The sequence below is a fragment of the Brassica napus genome, chromosome A9 (assembly GCF_020379485.1).
Source record: "Brassica napus cultivar Da-Ae chromosome A9, Da-Ae, whole genome shotgun sequence".
In the NCBI taxonomy this organism is placed as follows: Eukaryota; Viridiplantae; Streptophyta; class Magnoliopsida; order Brassicales; family Brassicaceae; genus Brassica; species Brassica napus.
Genome location: NC_063442.1, coordinates 11,546,572 through 11,563,915, shown reverse-complemented (window position 1 = coordinate 11,563,915; position 17,344 = coordinate 11,546,572). Strand labels below are relative to the sequence as shown.

At 35.5% G+C, this 17,344-nt stretch overlaps 1 protein-coding gene across 1 annotated transcript; it reads right to left on the bottom strand.

Moving 5' to 3' along the window:
• Nucleotides 1-414: 414 nt before the first annotated feature.
• Nucleotides 415-12,433, bottom strand: LOC106447360 (protein SABRE). Its single transcript, XM_013889265.3, has 23 exons — nt 12,088-12,433; nt 11,858-11,969; nt 11,080-11,346; nt 10,709-10,971; nt 10,351-10,570; nt 10,047-10,217; nt 9,885-9,962; nt 9,375-9,626; nt 7,086-9,191; nt 5,091-6,909; nt 4,853-4,950; nt 4,252-4,608; nt 4,027-4,145; nt 3,540-3,786; nt 3,072-3,296; nt 2,777-2,916; nt 2,387-2,459; nt 2,149-2,250; nt 1,886-2,053; nt 1,517-1,813; nt 1,258-1,425; nt 818-1,181; nt 415-727 (listed from the first exon to the last, which is right to left on the bottom strand). Exons 1-23 carry the CDS (start codon nt 12,156-12,158, stop codon nt 618-620), a joined length of 7,827 nt encoding a protein of 2,608 aa, XP_013744719.2. The 5' UTR covers nt 12,159-12,433; the 3' UTR covers nt 415-617.
• Between the last annotated feature and the right edge of the window lie 4,911 nt (nt 12,434-17,344).

Below are 17,344 nucleotides of genomic sequence, written 5' to 3'. Positions count from 1 at the left end.
CCAAATACCAGCGTGAGAAATGAACCTCTTTGGAAACCTGATAAATCCGCCATTACCGTGAAATTTGGGAGCTCAAACTCTGGCATTTCCGGGCCATGCGGGTTAGTCTGGTATGTCTTGATCTCTCGAAATACAAGAAAGAATCCACACATCAAATGAATAAGATCAAAACAGTTCATATAAATAGTAGAAAAGTCTAAATCTCTTTTCTTTCATCTATCTGCTATCAGCCGTCTAACTCATATTTTCCAGTATCCTATAAATTAAACTTTTAAAAGTTTTTACTTATTTGTATCCTTTCTTCAACGAGAACAACAACATAAAACCATCAGCCATTTGCACTTGCACGAAGCTTTTTATGCAAATTATGTGAGGACTGTTTTGTAAACCGTGAAGAAATGCAAAAGATTGATAGTGTGTGACCTCTGCCTAAAAATTCTTTTTCAATATACCAACGTCTGTACAATATTGTTGATCGCTCTTCCTCCCTCTCTCCCTCAATATATATATTCTTTTTTCATTCCCCTATTGCAGCCGAAAAAATACAAAATTTACAAGAAAAATCACTTCCTCCCTCAGCTAAGGATAACAATTTTGATTGTCCGGTCAGAATGATTTTAATCTCGAAAATCCTCATACGGTGAAGTTCCGCTTGAATAGCCACTTTCAAATGCAGTGGCCTCTCTCGGAGATGATGGAAGTGATTCTCTTTGCTGGGAACTCGAACCTAAGCAGAAAAACACACAAAGTTATAATGTTGGGATGTCCAACGAATAAGGAGAGTTTTAGTTACGACCAATGTGACTGTTGCTCTCACCTCTTTGAGGTCTTGGGCGGAATTTCTTAGTGTGGCGTTTGATGAGCCTCTTAGTCTTAGATTTTGTTATAGTTAGTTGCCGAGCAAAAGGAGACAATTCTACATCACTGTCGCTCCACTCCCCGTGGAAGTCATTCTCTGCTTCACCTCTCATAGTTCTCATGACAAATGCTTTGGCCTTGCGCCTTTGCGTATTGAAGAGTCCTTTAATAGAAGTAACAAACCCATCACCTGCTCCATCGCTTTGACGCTTAAACCATGGTACTTGATTATCAGATTTCCCCGTGTGATCATTGTCACTTAGAATAAGTTCATTGTCAGCAGATTCACGGTTGTTCTGAGATTTGTCTTTGAATTTCTTCCCCTGAAAAAATTCGATATGTTAGCTTTATCTTGTGCTCATAGTCTAGAAGTGGATTCATAAATGGACTATTCCTGACCTGCATTCCTGTAACAGACTTCAATACCCCCCAAATGATGTGTTTCTTAACACGAGAAAAGAGTCTTCTCCAGGTACCAGTGAACTCCTCACGGTGAAATGTATCCATCAACAACTTGAGATCATTTACAACAAATCTTGAGCCCTCATAGGTCACTAGAAGCTCCACCTGAAGATGAAAAGATGTAAAACCGATTCAAGCAACACAATTTCTGACCTTAGCTTACGAAGTAGCAGTCGTAAAGATTAGCCCAACACACCTGACTTATTCTAATGTCGTGAAACTCCATCATCCTTCTAGGCCTAGATTTCTTCTCCTCATGTGATTTTCCAGCCTTCTTTTCTTCATGAGAAGAGCGGCCAGGCTTGATGGTTTTTGTTTCTTTGGGCTTCTGTTTAGAGGAATCCTCCTGTTGTTCCACGGAAGAAGCATGCAGAACGAGTTCATTACCTATGGATTCTGCCATATTTTCTCCCCCAGTCCTGTCGAAAGAAGATGTTCTCAACTCCTGAGCTGAACCACCAGTACTACACCTTAGGCTTGGCGTATTTGATTTCTGCAAACAATATGCAAGAAAATCAGTAAAAAGAAATACATTCAGAACTTTCACTCAGGTGAAAAAGCCTACTTGAACAGAGTCAGCATTGCTTTGTGACAGCGTTGTCGCAGAAGCAGAGAGTGATTCAGAACTCCTGCGAGATGCTTCAACAGCGGAGTGACTAGTTGTAGAAGAATCACCTGCTAGCCCTTTCTTTACACGTTTTGAGCCAGCTGTCGTGGAAATTTTCCAAACTTCCTGCAGGAAAGAAAGTTAACCAACAAACATTCAATACAAACTTTAATAATTATCAGCATTTCCATAGAGAAGTTGAATTGTGATGCGTTTGTAACCTGTCGCATTTGTGAATCCTGCTCTTCCTCTGGGAAGAAATACTCCCACATCATTCTGTACATTGTTTCTGTCAAATGGATCCTTAGGGGGTAAATCTCCACCTACAAGATTTGTGGGTATTATCCAACAAATTTTAAATAGCACACAATAAGCAGACATAGTTCAACTAAAAAATATAATACAGCGTCATAACATAAAATCTCCTAGCGAATCATTGAAAGAGAAAAAGATAATTACATGGAAACGCTCAAGAGGATAGTGTCCATCTTTTGGTGCTCCTTGCTTTGCATCAACACGAAGCATGAATTTCCTGCAAATTAAAATTAAAGGTCACTTCTAATGAATTTCACTTGTCAGAACTCTAATACAAAGTTCGAGTGCCTTTAGTCTCTTCGAGCATATGTGGGAAGAGACAGGAACCACATTTCCAAAGTCAGATGTCAGAACCAGCGTCAAATTAACAAGTACTCAAGTTTAAGTTTAAGCTGCGTAGTTTGATAGCCCTACTATTCCATTGATCTATTTTACGCTATCAAAACCTTTCCCAGTGCAACTAAGAACCCATCATCCAGAATTCAAATGCTTAGCAAAGCATGTGATATGATAAGCACCAAAAAAGAAACGTACCTTCCCCACTCGGTTGGAGGATTCCATGCTGATAAAAGCATATCCGACTTTGCATGAGGCAGACAGTTCCTCAAAACAAAGGACTTGGTCGTGAATCGAGCAACGCCAATGTCCTTGTAGTCTCGATCAAAGTCATAAATCTGCATATACACATTCATTTAAATAGACTAGGTTAAGTCAGAAATGAACTAAGTTGATTGAGGAAAGATTCTAACCAAATTTCTCGCTGACTCTCATCATTCCACATTCTAAAATAGTGATGGTGAATAACGAAACATGATATCCATGAACTTACCAGGTCATTTATCTCCGCTTCAGCAAAGGATTTACCGTCTACAAGCATGCTCCAAACAACCTTATTGATCTGCAAGGAAATGCACATAGCGTATGATGGACTTTTGTTCTTTTCTTTCTCCATCAGTCGCAGCTGTGCAGCCTTCTGCAGTGCCATTCTTAAAGATACAGAAGCAGCCTTTCTAGATTTCTGTGCATATAAGAGCTCTTTCTTTAATCCTTGCACCTAAAACAAACAAAATGCAACATCAAGTGTATATTGTCACAATGAAATAAATTTCACATAATTATTTTCAAGAATATCAAAAGAAAACAAAAAGGATGACGCTTAGGACGAACTAAATCTCTTTACTGAATAGTTGCACACTGTCAAAAACAGAGTTTAATGGCTAAAACGGAGGTTTCTTCACACTATCATCGTTCTATATTAATATAGCTTCTAAATATACTTCTTTCTGTGGAGTCTTACCAGTATGGATCTTCTGGTACTTATCATCCACAATTCACCTTCCCTTTCCATATGTGTGTCATCAATATTGTCAGAACAATAAGACAATTTTCTAATATCATCAAGAAGCAACTTTCGCGCTCGCTCTTTCTCTTCAAGGTTGATTTTAGCAAGTTCTACCTCTTCAACTCCATATGGAACTACCTCATCAGCCTCCTCTTCAACATCTTCATCTTCAGTAGGACACTGGAGACTACTTTTCCGAGGCCTGAATTATCAAAGAATACCCTCCTTAATGCTAGAGAACTTCAAAAACTAAACACGGCTAAAATGTACATGAAGATTTTCCCTAGTCATTGGTGGATTGAAGTGATATTGATTCTAAAAAGCACTTACGGAACATACGTTTATTTCAAGCTAGTTACGGCAATAAACAAGAGAAAGTGGACGATATTGACATGAAATCTATGGGTTTCCCCTTTAATTTTATTCAGGTTTCAGAACTCACTTTGGAAGCCTTGCAAAGAGAAGGTTAGTCAGAACATCCAGCATAACCTGGAATTGCCGAGACGTCATCGTAGCGGTTATATCGTGTGAATTGAAAGTGAGCTCTTTTAGTGGTTTCACCTGCAAAGGCAGAAGAATTAGGTTCTGAAAAGATTCTGAAACGGAAGTTCAAACACTATAGGGAAATTTTAACCTCCCAAAAAAATACTATTAGAAATGGCGTTACCTTTAAATCAGGATTTCCACCTTTGTGTCTTGTATACCTTAAGAACATGTCACAAGGCATGAAGACCCTTTCAAGTAAAGCACCAGTACGTTTCACTTTTGGCGAGTTTCTGCGAATTTTTGGGAGCCACTGCAACCCAGCACCTGGGTCAACGTCAGTTGGAGCAACATGGGCCTGCACATGCTCTAACATTACAGAAAATTCCATCCGAGTCCAAGTCATTTCAGGACTACATTCTGGAACCTGGGCACTTCCAGTGCCAAGAGCCTGCTCAATTACTTCCACACCAACACGCATAATGGAATTAAAAGATCGTGCTAGAACACGACCACTAACAGCAGCAAGCAGAAAGCGACCCTGTTATTCATCAAAGTGAGGTTTATCAGCCGGTAAGAAAACTCTTTTTTAATAACCATGAATATCATGTCAGTTTTGTTGGTTAACTATATGCATCACACAGCTTGTTAGCTCTAATATATGCTACGAGAGAAGTTTAAATGCCAGCTAGATTAACCTAATAAGTAAATACTAATACTGTTCCAACGCTCTAAAGTAGGTAATGGTGTTAATTGTGCATTCTTATACGACGATAATTACTTACATTAGCATCTTCTGAGTGAAGATTAAACTGTGGCTCAATGACATTCACCATGAAGTGACGAGTCCCATCTTCCTCAGATTCACTGGTCTCAGGATTACCTAGATCGAGGTCAAATGTGAATAAGTAAATAACATCGTTATTGAACCAGCAAGTTCTCCGAGAAATTTCAGTTCTTTGAGAAATGAGTAAGAAAAAAAAAACAGAAACCAACGTTGTTAATTATTAAATCATGACATACCAGCTCTGTCGTATGATTTCTCAATTTTCACTGAATGCGACGGTGATGAAAGAGGTTCTTCCATCTCCATAGGCTGAGAAGGGAGGTTCCTACCTGGGCTTGGAGAAGATTTCAACGTTTCCCCTTGATGTGTTTCCAGACAAGATTCCTCTTGACTCTCTTCAAGAATCTTTCTCTGTGTATACTGACGAGACGGAGAAGGTTTCGGTGGCTCAAATGCTTTCGATATTCCACCAACAAAAGACCAAACAGCATCTCTATTTGCAATTGTCCACAGGAGTTTGAGGCCATAAACAAAGACCCGTTGACAATTGTCAGCAATGACAACATTGTATCCATCATCATCACTAGGGTCTGATCGTATATGTTCATCACTCTCGCTTCCATTCTCAAACTCAGACCTCACATACGTCATCTCCAGATTTCTTCTTCCAGCCTCTTGCCATGCCAATAGTCTTTCAGGATCAGCTTTTGGGGCCTGCCTTCTGATTGTAAAATAATCAGAAGACAATAGAAACCCTTCATCGCGATGCTTCTCATTCCTCTTATGGTCCTTTCCAGAGGGTACTCTGTCTATCAAAGCATTTTGGGAGCTTTTTCTCAAAACCTGAATGCCTGCTGGAACGTAAGGATGCTCATCTTTGTTAAGAAAAGCCTTAGGCACGTGAAGATCAAGACCTTGATATACAAGGTCAAGCACATCTCGCTTGCATTCAAATGTATATTTTTGCTTCCCGCGACTATAGCACAGTTCGTATTTTAGCTTTGACATGTTAAAACTCAATCCTTTGGCAGGATCGTCAGAGTCCCAAGGCATGTAATTTATCAAGGAAGGAGTGGCATCTACACGGAGCATAAATTCCGTCATCACCTTGTCCAGAGATAAATTTCCTGATCTTGCACTTCTTGCGACACCAAACCTAGGCCATCTGGAGAAAGAACGTAACTTATGAGGAGGATAGTAATTTAAACCCCAGAACTTAAGTATCCATGCCAAATCATGAGCTCCGAGATTCATTGTTGGTGTCTCAGGCTGGTCTTGCGAGCTGCAGAGAACTGCAGTGTCTGTTGGATGCTCAGTACCTGAGGAAGACTGGTGAAACTTTTCAGGTCTAAGGGAGAAATTCCACCGAAGCGAGAGTGATGTTGATCTGAACGGATCAAAGACCTTCTCACGAGGCTTTCCTTCAGATGGAAATGCATATAGGTAATGATTCAAAGAATCCCCAGACTCACATTCCCAGTCCATTGTGACTTCAAGATTAAATGCAGGGGCTTCAATAAATGCACCTCCAGAGGTGCCAACTGGAATTTTTAAAGAGTGTCGGCTAATCAAACTCTCCAGACTGCTCAGCTTTATCTTGAAGTCTTTAGCATTGACAAACAAACGACCATCTGACTGCTGAAGTTCAATAGGACCAGTCACTATTTGAAGTTTATCAAGACTCTCATATGGATCCGTTGTAGCAAGAACATCCCATTTTGATTCAGAAAAAGATAAACTGATATTGCCATGAACATAGTTTCTCATATCATCCCACCAAGGTAAGCTTCGTTCTTTTTTAACGGTGGGTAGAATACCTGGACCTCTATGACTCAGATTCGCTCTCCGAAGAGCAACTGTGAAAGCATAGCTAATGTCTGCAAAAGCCGGTTCATATCCAACTCCAAAGGAAACTTGTCCTTGTTCAAAGTGTATGCGCAGATCTGAGTAGGTCTTCATCGGTGGAGTTGTCCCAGTTGCTGACCGGAACATTCGCACTTTTCTCCATCTGCCTACAAATACGTCTTGGGAAATTTGTGGCTGAAAACACGTTGCCTAATTTAAAAGAACAATAACAAGCAGTCATGAGTCATATAATCAGTCAATTGAGGTCATAACCAGAAAGCTGTGGGTTAGAAAAAAAAAACTAAAACAAATAACAATCATAAACAGAGATAACAAATCAAACATATTGCATGGGAAACGAAAAGATAACAAGAAAATAACCATACCTGCTGAGCCAGCACAATACGACCTTCACATTTGCCAGAAGTGCCAGAGAGAAGAGGAAGTGTGTAATCTCTTAGCTGAACTACCAAGCTTCCAGTTTTCAAGTCAACATTGCTTCCATATAACCTTGAAAAGGGTATGTCGTTTTCTTGACATATAGGATCAAGCTTCTTCAAGACTTCCATCAAACCAGCATCACCACCATGAACTGCCGTCACGCTTAAATCAAAATCTGTGGCACAAACAGAGAGAAGAGAGGTTCTAGCAGTACTTGGCTTAAAACCTGCCTGGAATCCTTCCGTACAGGCACCTGAACCCTCTGAGGATGCTAAACCCTGGCATGCCTGATAATACGATTGAAAAGACCGTTTATGAATCTCATCCTTCACTTTGTTAATAGCTGAAGGATCCTGGACATCAATTTCAACCCCATCAAAAAGCATCTTTCTTTCATCTGTAGGATCACTTGTTTCAGCACCTTTAGGAGACTGGGTAGCTTTTTGGATAAAATCTTCAAGAAATTTCAATCTGACAGCCAACTCGCAGGCTTCCTTCTTCACCAGATGATAGTGTTCATCAAGCCAACCTTGAATTGGTTCTTCCTCAATATATGCGGTTAGCCTGCGTATGCCAAATCTTATGCGGCCAAATTTTGGGCTAGATTTCTTGTTCTTAGGCTTCGAGCTTTCTCTCTTTCCTGGAAACAGGTTTTTACTTTTCGCTACAGTTATAAGTCTCAAGGCTCGCAACATGTCCTCAATCGAATCATCTATGGCACGCAACTGTAATTTGTATGGCATACAAATGTGCACATCAAGACCTTGTACTACCCAGTCCCAAGGACCACTTGTCATTACAGGGACTGCATCAGACACACTAGACGAGGCAGCAGGGATTCTTGATATTTGCATTCTTGTAGTTTTCAACACTCGAGATCCATTAAAAGCAAGCATAAGCCCCTCAAGAAGGACTCCTATACACGCATTCTCAGAAAAAATTGATTGCGCCTCCAATTTAACCTCTACCCCATCTCCTACCTCAGCTGATATCGTCAAAGTTTCCACATCAATAGCAAACATAGATTCCTTTTTCTTCTGCTTGTCAGCAGAATTGGATAGATTTCTTTCTTCACCCGAGCCACCATCTTTCACACTAGATCTGCCCACCCTTTCCTGTTCCTTAAGCTTTTGCGCATAAACCAGGGATTTCAACCGTAAAAACAGTTCATAGAAAGATAGATGAACATCAGGTTCCCAACCCAGTGAAATATCAGTAGCACTGAAGAGAGAACACACATCTATGTCATTAAGACCACCAGATCGACGTACAAGCTTTGCGTTGTGCATATCAAACAACTTGACCTTTGAACAAGGTTTATGCTCCTCCAAATACTCCTGATAGATGGATACTGCTCTTCCAAGATCCATTTGCACCGAGAGTTTATCCTTGTTGAGACAAAGGCTAAACTGTGATATTTCAAGAGAAACCGAGTACTTCAGTCTTTTACATTCTTCAGAAGCAGTAGACGCTACGTTCGCTGTGCGTGGTCTACCATCAGCTAATGAACTAAACGTAACTCGGCCACCTTGTGATCCATAATTGACGGTTTTAGGGTCTTCAATAACTGTATTATCCAATCCTGTGTCGTCACAGAAAGTCACACAACAACGTTCAAGATTCAGATTCACTAGCCTAGTTCCTTTCCCAGATCCTTTGGCTGGTTGCACTCCTCCAGTTTGATTCATCTTTTTGCCAGCAACAGATAATGTCTTGAAGAGAGCTTTGAAGGACATAGCATTTGTTATGACAGATTCAACACGCTTGAAAGAAAAGTATATACCCATTCCTGTCACGTCTACTGAGAGTACCAATTTACTTCTGCAACTAACCTCGTCAGATGATGTTCTGTCTCTTCTTCCCCAATCCAAGCTAAGCTTTGCTATATGCATCAACGAACCAGAGTTCGGCTCTATTCCGAAAAGGTTTTCTTTAAAGCATTCCTGGTACTCATCTGCCAAATGCAGATTCAGTTCACCAAGTTCAACATGAATTGCTGTGCCCATACTCGAAATGTTATTTGCAAACACATGCGACGACTGCGAACAAAACTGCATATCAAACACCAAGAACAAAATACTGTTTAGCATATAGTAAAACAAAATTCATGTTGCATAACTAAAGAATTAAATCACGCAAGTGAAAAGGCTTACTGCAATTTCTCATGACTGCATTTAAGTTCACTTATCTATGAAGTCTAAGTTTAACCAAAATTGTGTAATTACGTGACTTACATGATACACCGGTAAATCATCAATACCATAGAGTATAACAGCCATCTCAGGGGCTGAAACTGTGCCTGTCCACATAATGGCTTTCGTATCAGCAGCTTTTGATTTCTCCAGTGTGTGAGTGGGAACATGAAGCACCAGTTTTTTCTTTTTCAAGAAATGAAGACGCAACCACGGCTGTAGCCTAGAAATGAATAGGTTGCATCGTGTACCTCCCAGCTTTATATCAACTTCAGCTCTTACTGGCAGAACCGGCTGAAAAGAGAGAATATGTAACAGTATAAATTTACAAGCTTTCGAAAGTATAACTCAAACTGATGCATACCAACAAAACAGACTTCCCGTTCTGGATGAATACATATGATACAAACTAAAACTACAAACAGAAACCTAAGTCAGTTGTAAGGAAACAAGCAAATAGACCTAGCATTCACAAGTCAAGAGTATTGATTCAAATGCAAAGGGCTTTTAAAAATAGAATAAAATATGTATACTTTTCATAAGATTCCAAACCTGAATTGGGATGTAGATAAAAGAGACCACATCAACTTTCATTATCTCCAAAACAGAGGACTTAGCTTCTCTAAAAAGCTGCAAGAAACACAAGAGCGCAGCATTAGTAGATAAAAAAAAGATACAGAAATCATATATCTGAAAGAGCTAACACAACCATACATGAATCTCACTGAGTTCCATCTGAACATCAAGACGTGTACTCTCCCCTGTGTCCTCAAAAGATTTTGACTTAACACTCGTAAGTTGGATTCCTGTGATGTTATTCTCAGCAACGAGATCATGTTCTCGATTGACACATCTCACATCCAGTTTGGGTAATATGAATAAAACCTGGTCAGTAAGACCACACCGTCAGTGGAGGTTAGATAGTTTCAGACTCAGAAGACAAGTAAAATCTTTTCAATAATGCAGACTCACAGAAACGTAAAATATTTGGCCAAGTTCATTAGGCAAACTAACTAACCTTTTCAGGAAAAGATGGAGAATATTTTGCAAGTGCTGCCACCAGCTTATGCTCTTTATCCGATTTCTTGGCGGATGAAGTAACACTAGTTGACCTTACAACATCATCTGAATGGACAGTAGATGATGAATGTTTGCTCTTAGGAAACGAATCCTCATCAAAAGTCAGAGTTACATCTCCAGATACAATTTCCACATTTCGTGAAACAATTCCTACAGCCCTATTTCAGAAAAAAGAACAAAAAATGAGTAAACCACTGATTGAGTAAGGATTTATCTTCTGAAACATAAGACGACATGAATCTAGACAAGTGCAAGTATCCAAAAAAGTCTACAAAGTAGTCCATTTAAGCAGGTACCTGTCATGTCCAAACTCGGTAGAAAGAGAGAATTCATCACAAAATAATGCAGCAGAGGATCTGTCTGATGTGGCAGAAGACGTTTGGGAAGCAGTACACCTTTCAAAGCCTATGCTAGAAGACTCATCAGACATCATGCGTGATTCACATAAGTGAACCAGAATCGGTATTACATGCAGCTTAACATATAGATTGGGCTTTGTTCCACCATCCTTAGATATATCTAACTTCAGTTCTTTGACTTCAACTATTGCCTTTCGGGTCTGCATTACACATAGTTTATTACAAAATAGTTTCCACATATCTCTACCAAAAGACAATCAAATCTCAGTACTGCATACGAAGAAAGATAGTTAACTCAAACTAATTACCTTGACAACCATATCTGCGACAGAAACTGAAAGAAACCTTGCAACATTAGCAACCACCATCCATTTTCCCCTGCCTGAAGTACGAGGTTTCTGACTTTTGGCTTTGGGTACATTTTTTGTTGAAGTCGATGACCTCATTACAACTTCAAGATCACATATCAAGACTTGCACTTTTGGATCTCTAGAAAGAAAACCAACGCCGAGTTTGACCAAGGACTGTCGTAAACTAAGTTTAATTTCACCAGCAGACACAGACTCAATAGCACCCTAGAAAAACACTCAAACCAGAAGAAAATCATCTTTGAGATAACTTTACAGTCGTCTCAAAACAAAAACATTAGCAACGAACCATTGTCCAAGTAGAAACAATCATGCAAAAAAGTTGATACTAACAAGACGGTCTGCTACAGAATGTAAAAAGCAGAGATGAAATAAAACTACATTGGTCTTCCACAGAGACAATCTTTCATAGCTACATTGATTTGAATCAATCAAGCTGCTACAGAAACAGTTCTGTTTTTCCTTGGCAATAGTGCTTTAACGAAAAGTTTACAGAAACATTCTTTCTTAGCTACATAGAGAACAGATTCAATCCACTAAGCTTCTAAAGGAACATTTTTGCTCTCTCTTGACAATAGTGCTTTGATGAATAGTCCACAGAAACATTATTTCTTAGCTACATAGCAGAGATGCAACCCACTCTTAACAGATGCAATCCACACTACATTGATCTGATTTAACAGTGATTAGATGATTACACAGAGTTTTCAGGTCTCACCTTTTTAAACTTAACCACGACATCCTTGAGGCACTTCCAACCGCCAACACGGAACACAACAGATGCTCCCAGCACTCGGCTAAGAATCCACGCAAAGAACCTTGAACACAGTCTGAGAAAAAAAAACAATCTCACTACTAAAACACTAAACACCAAAGTAACGTATACAGAATCGAGTAAGCACTTGTAATCAGCTATAAAGGCAAACTCTTGAAGGGAGAGTGGCTCACATGAAGATCATCCACAAGAAGATGGAAACAATCAGGAAGCCGAAGAAGAACTTTGCAGGTGAAGCCTCCATCTCTAGAGCTCACTTGCGCCGGATAAACTGCGAATTCCCCACTAGGAGAGACGAGTTTCACCCGCCGCCGGCACTGAAACAGACGATTTCGAAGCGAAACACCATCTTTGAATTCACGAGAGAAAGCAAAAATGAAACCCTAATCGTTCAGAATTGGAGGAGAGTGCGAGATGTTAGAGCTGCTTCGATAGACGAAAGATCCGATCCGAGAGGTTGTCAAGTGTGATCGCTAGAGAGAGAGGAGAGAGAGAGTGGGTCTGATGAAAGACCATGTGTGTGACTGGTGACGGGTTGAGAGATGGTTGTTGGGATCTAGTGCGGTAAGGTGTAGCGTTTAGGACTCTTTTAGTCAATTTTCTTTCTTTTTTTTTTCTTTTTTAATTTTCTTCAGTCAAATTTCTTTCATTTTTTCATTTAATTGGCCTTTCAGCTTTAGTTTAGCAAAGTAAATAATCAAAGAAAACTAAAATAGTAAAAGAATTAGAGAATTTGTTCGAAATACGATAAATTGGAATTTAAAAAAAAAAAATAGACGCAATCAAAAATAGATTAACATTTAAGTTTAGGATTTAGTGATTATGAGGTGAGATTGAGTTTATAAAAACTTCTATAAAATAATTCTCAAAATTTTATATATGATTTATGAGGGTTAATTTTATATTTTTAATAATAAACTTAAGGTATTACTAGAATAGTTACTTTTACAGGTAGATTTAAAAAGCGGTATCATATTTGATGTAAAGTTAGATTTAGGGCAATTGTCAATAATAGCACCTTTTGAAGTTTATGTCACAAAAATAACACTAGAAGGAGAAAGTCACAAAAATGACATTCATTAAAGGGTAAAATATCCCTAATACCCTTGGTTTAAAATTAAATAAACAAACAAAAATAAATAAAAATAAATAAAATAAAAATTAAAAAAATTAAAAATGAAAAAAAGAAATTTTTTTTATAGTTTCAGATTATATTTTTCAGATTCGAAATTTTTATAATTTTTTTTTGAAATTTTTTTTTCGAAATTTATTTTTATTTTTTTTTCAAATTTTCTTTTTATAATTTAAAAATACTTTTTGAAACTGTTTTTAAAATTTTTATTTTTATTTTAGTATTTATTTTTTATAAAATTTTAAACCCTAATTCCAAAACCCCACCCCCTTAACTCTAAACCCTAAGGTTTGGATTAATTAACCCAAGGGGTATAAGTGTATATTTACCTCTTTAATGAAACCTATTTTTGTGACTTTGAGCCTTGAATGCTACTTTGGGAACAAAAACTTGGTTTGGTGCTATCCTAGTCTTTTTCTCTTAGATTTATTGCTTTCAAAATTGAAGGTCTTAAAAATAAATATATAAGTGTATTTTTTCATCTTAAAAATATCTTAAAACTGCATAGATTTTATTATTATTATTATTTGCTTGTTTCTATTTATTATACTTTTAAGGAATCTAAACTATGTCTTTTTATATAAAAATTAAAAATATGTATTTTTATATAAAAATTAAAAATAGATTTATGAATGTGTGTTTTTCTTATGTGTTCATTTCTATATAGTATATATGCTCTAAAAATAAAAAATAATTAACTTATACAACTAAATTTTCTCTTCCTCAACCAAATTGTTCAGCGAGCTAGATTTTATTTCTAATTCGAATTTTTGGGTAATTCATTTGGATTTTGTTTGTTTTTAACACTTGTCAAATATCAATTACATTATTACATAATCATTTTTTACGTTAACATAACCTCTATTTATATTACATATGATGATCTACTATTTATAACATATATGATACAGATCAACAACTTCATGTACGACGATTCCATGAATGATGTAGCTGAATGATGTAGCTCTACCCGTACATTCGGATCGACGGACGGTTCTACATGTACGACGTGCTCGATGGACAATCTCTCTTTGCAGCACACGGCCACAACAAACGACTTTGCTTGCAAAACTCTATCGATAAGCATATTTCATCCTATAATTTGCAAGAAAATGCATTTTCAAGAAAGCGAAACTCAAACCTAACGTAAAAGCTTTTAAACATTGACCATCAGCCTAGTGTTGAAGTTTTTCTTTGTTTATATATCTTTCTCTTTTTGATGTTTTGTTTCCGATAAAAGTGAGTTTCTAACTCATTTTTTTGGATTAATAAGTTTTGAATTAGTTTCAACTATATTTTGGATCCGAGTGTTATCTCCTCATATCATCGCCTTTTCAATTCGTGTTGATGGCAGAGTAATTTCTTCGTCGTTTATTCATGTTTCTTACTATTGACCTAAGTATAGCTTTGAGACGGGCTTCCATCATGGAAAATGATTTGAGGATGCAAGCTCATATATAAGGTTTGATTTCTTTTAGAAATACAAGATGTATAAATGGTGAGAGACGAGCTTTGCCAATCTCATCTTCTAATTTCCTCTTTGAGATTTTCATGAAAATGAAATTGGACCAACAAAAAATGAAAGTTATTCCTCACTGTTGTATTATACTTTTCTGAACACTACTAAAGTCAATTTTTAGCAAAAAAAAAAAAAACTACTAGGCCAATTAAAAGAAATGATAAGGACCTAAAAACTGAATTGTTATTTTTATATAATATATGATTAGGAACCTGCTTGCTTAGTATAATACAAATGTATTTCAATCACGTATCTCTCCATATATGCTACTTTGCTTGTTAATGGAACTTCACTAAAAAGTCTTAATTTTAAATGTAAAAAAGCTATAAAAAATCGCCTCTAGTCCTATAAAATTCGTTGTTAGTTAAAATATGTTAAACTGGTAAAATAAATTTTTTATTTACTTAATAATTTACTTAATAAACAGATAAATTTTTAAATAAAATTTCAGCAATTAACTATCCACAAAAAAAATTGTTTCATAATGTTGAGTTTTATATCAGTAAGACACACTTACAAATAATTTTGATAAAATATATAAGACACACTTACAAATAATTTTGATAAAATATATATTATATATTTATACCAAATTTCAGAAACATAAATAAAAATGAGTTATTATTATATTTCAAAAATCTTGACAAAAAATTACTTTATGGTTGATGTACAAGTTATTAGTTATTATAATATTTAAAAAATATTGCCTAAAATATAAATTTATAAAAGTATATACTCCCTCCGTTTCATTAAAATAGAAGTTTTAGAAAAAAAATTGTTTCACAAAGATAAAATTTTGATGTTTTCTATACAAAAATTGTAAATTTTAATAAAATTAATTGAATTTATTGAAATATTAGTTAAAAAATAATGACACATAATCAAATCACTTCTCAAATAATTTATAGGAGATATGTTTTTTTACTTGATTTTTCAATGAAAAGATATCATATTTTGTTTGCTATCCACAAATATAAGACTGCCTTAAGATTTCTTTTAGTTTCAGAAGGTGTCATGGAAAATCTCAGAATGTTCGCTAGTGGTTGCATATGAGTTCTTTCTCTTTGAAATTCAGATTATGTTCTTCACATGTCTAACTTTTTTATTACATAAGTCGAGTTAAATTAAGGACCATATTTCAAAACTTAATGATTTGCCTTTAAGAACCACACTTTTGCAGAGCCTTTAACAACGCCAATGGCTTTCGTATTTCATCCTTACTGAAGATTGTGCATGTAATTCTCATGTCCGTGTCCGACAGTCGCTCATACAGATCCGCCCATCCTAGGTACCAACTTCGCTCTCTTTAGGCATGTGGACCCACCATGTTCTGACAGTCGGGGTCGTTAATTTTCAGAGCATAGAAATAATTTTTGATTGTTCCTTCAATCATTTCATGAATTTTCTCCGTGTTTTGGTATCACTAACATAGTTTCACGAATCATTTTTTGGTAGGTCACTTATCCGTCCAATATTCCAACTAATCATGTTTAACTCTGAAGTTTTTCCTATATAAGCGACCAAAAAAATAAATGCACTTTTGTGACATAGAAATAAAAAAATTAGACTAATATACCATTACTTGATAAAAATAAAATATTAAGATTATATCATATTTATCATATTATTGTATGGTATGTCAACTAGAGTTTATGTTTTTACAGTTACAATTTTTACGTGTTATTTCATCAAATATGCAGAATATTTATCAAGTGCAAGAGAGACTAAACGAATATAACAGATTATTTTTATTATAAAACATTAAATTTGGAAATTTAAACATTTTCAACTATAATAAACTGAAGTATGACACTTTAAGTAATAACTATATTATTTCAAATAATAATTATATTAAGAGACAGATAAATAAGTACCATTTCAAGGAGAATTTTTTAAAATTTTAACAATTAAATATAATACTAAGTTATCAAAATTCAATAACTAAACCTATTATATTTTAAAAATCATACAATTTTACTCCAAACAAAATTAAGTGTGTTTATTAAAAAAATAAACAAACCAAACTACTCAACATATTAATAAAATCAGATATTTAAAACAAAAAAAAATATTTTAGTAAATTAATTTTGTAAAAATATTTATGCTATTTCAAAGTCTAGGCGAAGATCTAGTTTTATAGTTATAATAAAATATCTTTAGATTAAAGATCTGACTTATTTACATGTTGTAGTTGCGTGTGCGGATACATGAGTTTGCATATACGGGTAGTTTCAAGTGTTATTAAGCAATATGTACAAATGACATATCGTTAACAATATATGCGTATACAGAATACTTATATATGACTGGTTGACTAATAGATACAATATCAATTTAATAATAAATTAACAATAAAAATATCAAAATCATATTATTATAATAAAATAATATTAAATTAATATAATGAATAATAATATTACATTTATTAAAAAGTAGTTTAGATAAACTTTAAATTTTTAATAAATAATTTTATTCTCTATGAAGATTAATATTTTATTTAGAAATATTTTGTTTGATTTACATTTGTATATTAATGATTAATATTTTACAAAATAATTTTGTTTAAAGCTCTTATAATATAAATTATGAAATTTTTTAGTCAGTAGAAAATATAAAAGATATTTTTATATTTTTATTATAATATTTGAACTTTAATTTAATATTTATTTTAATTTTTGAAAATATTTTTTTAAAGAATGGTTTTATTATTCCATTGCGCCCAGCAAACGTTAGATGGAACGAACTTTTAATTTTGAGAGTTAAGCGGTATGAATCGGTT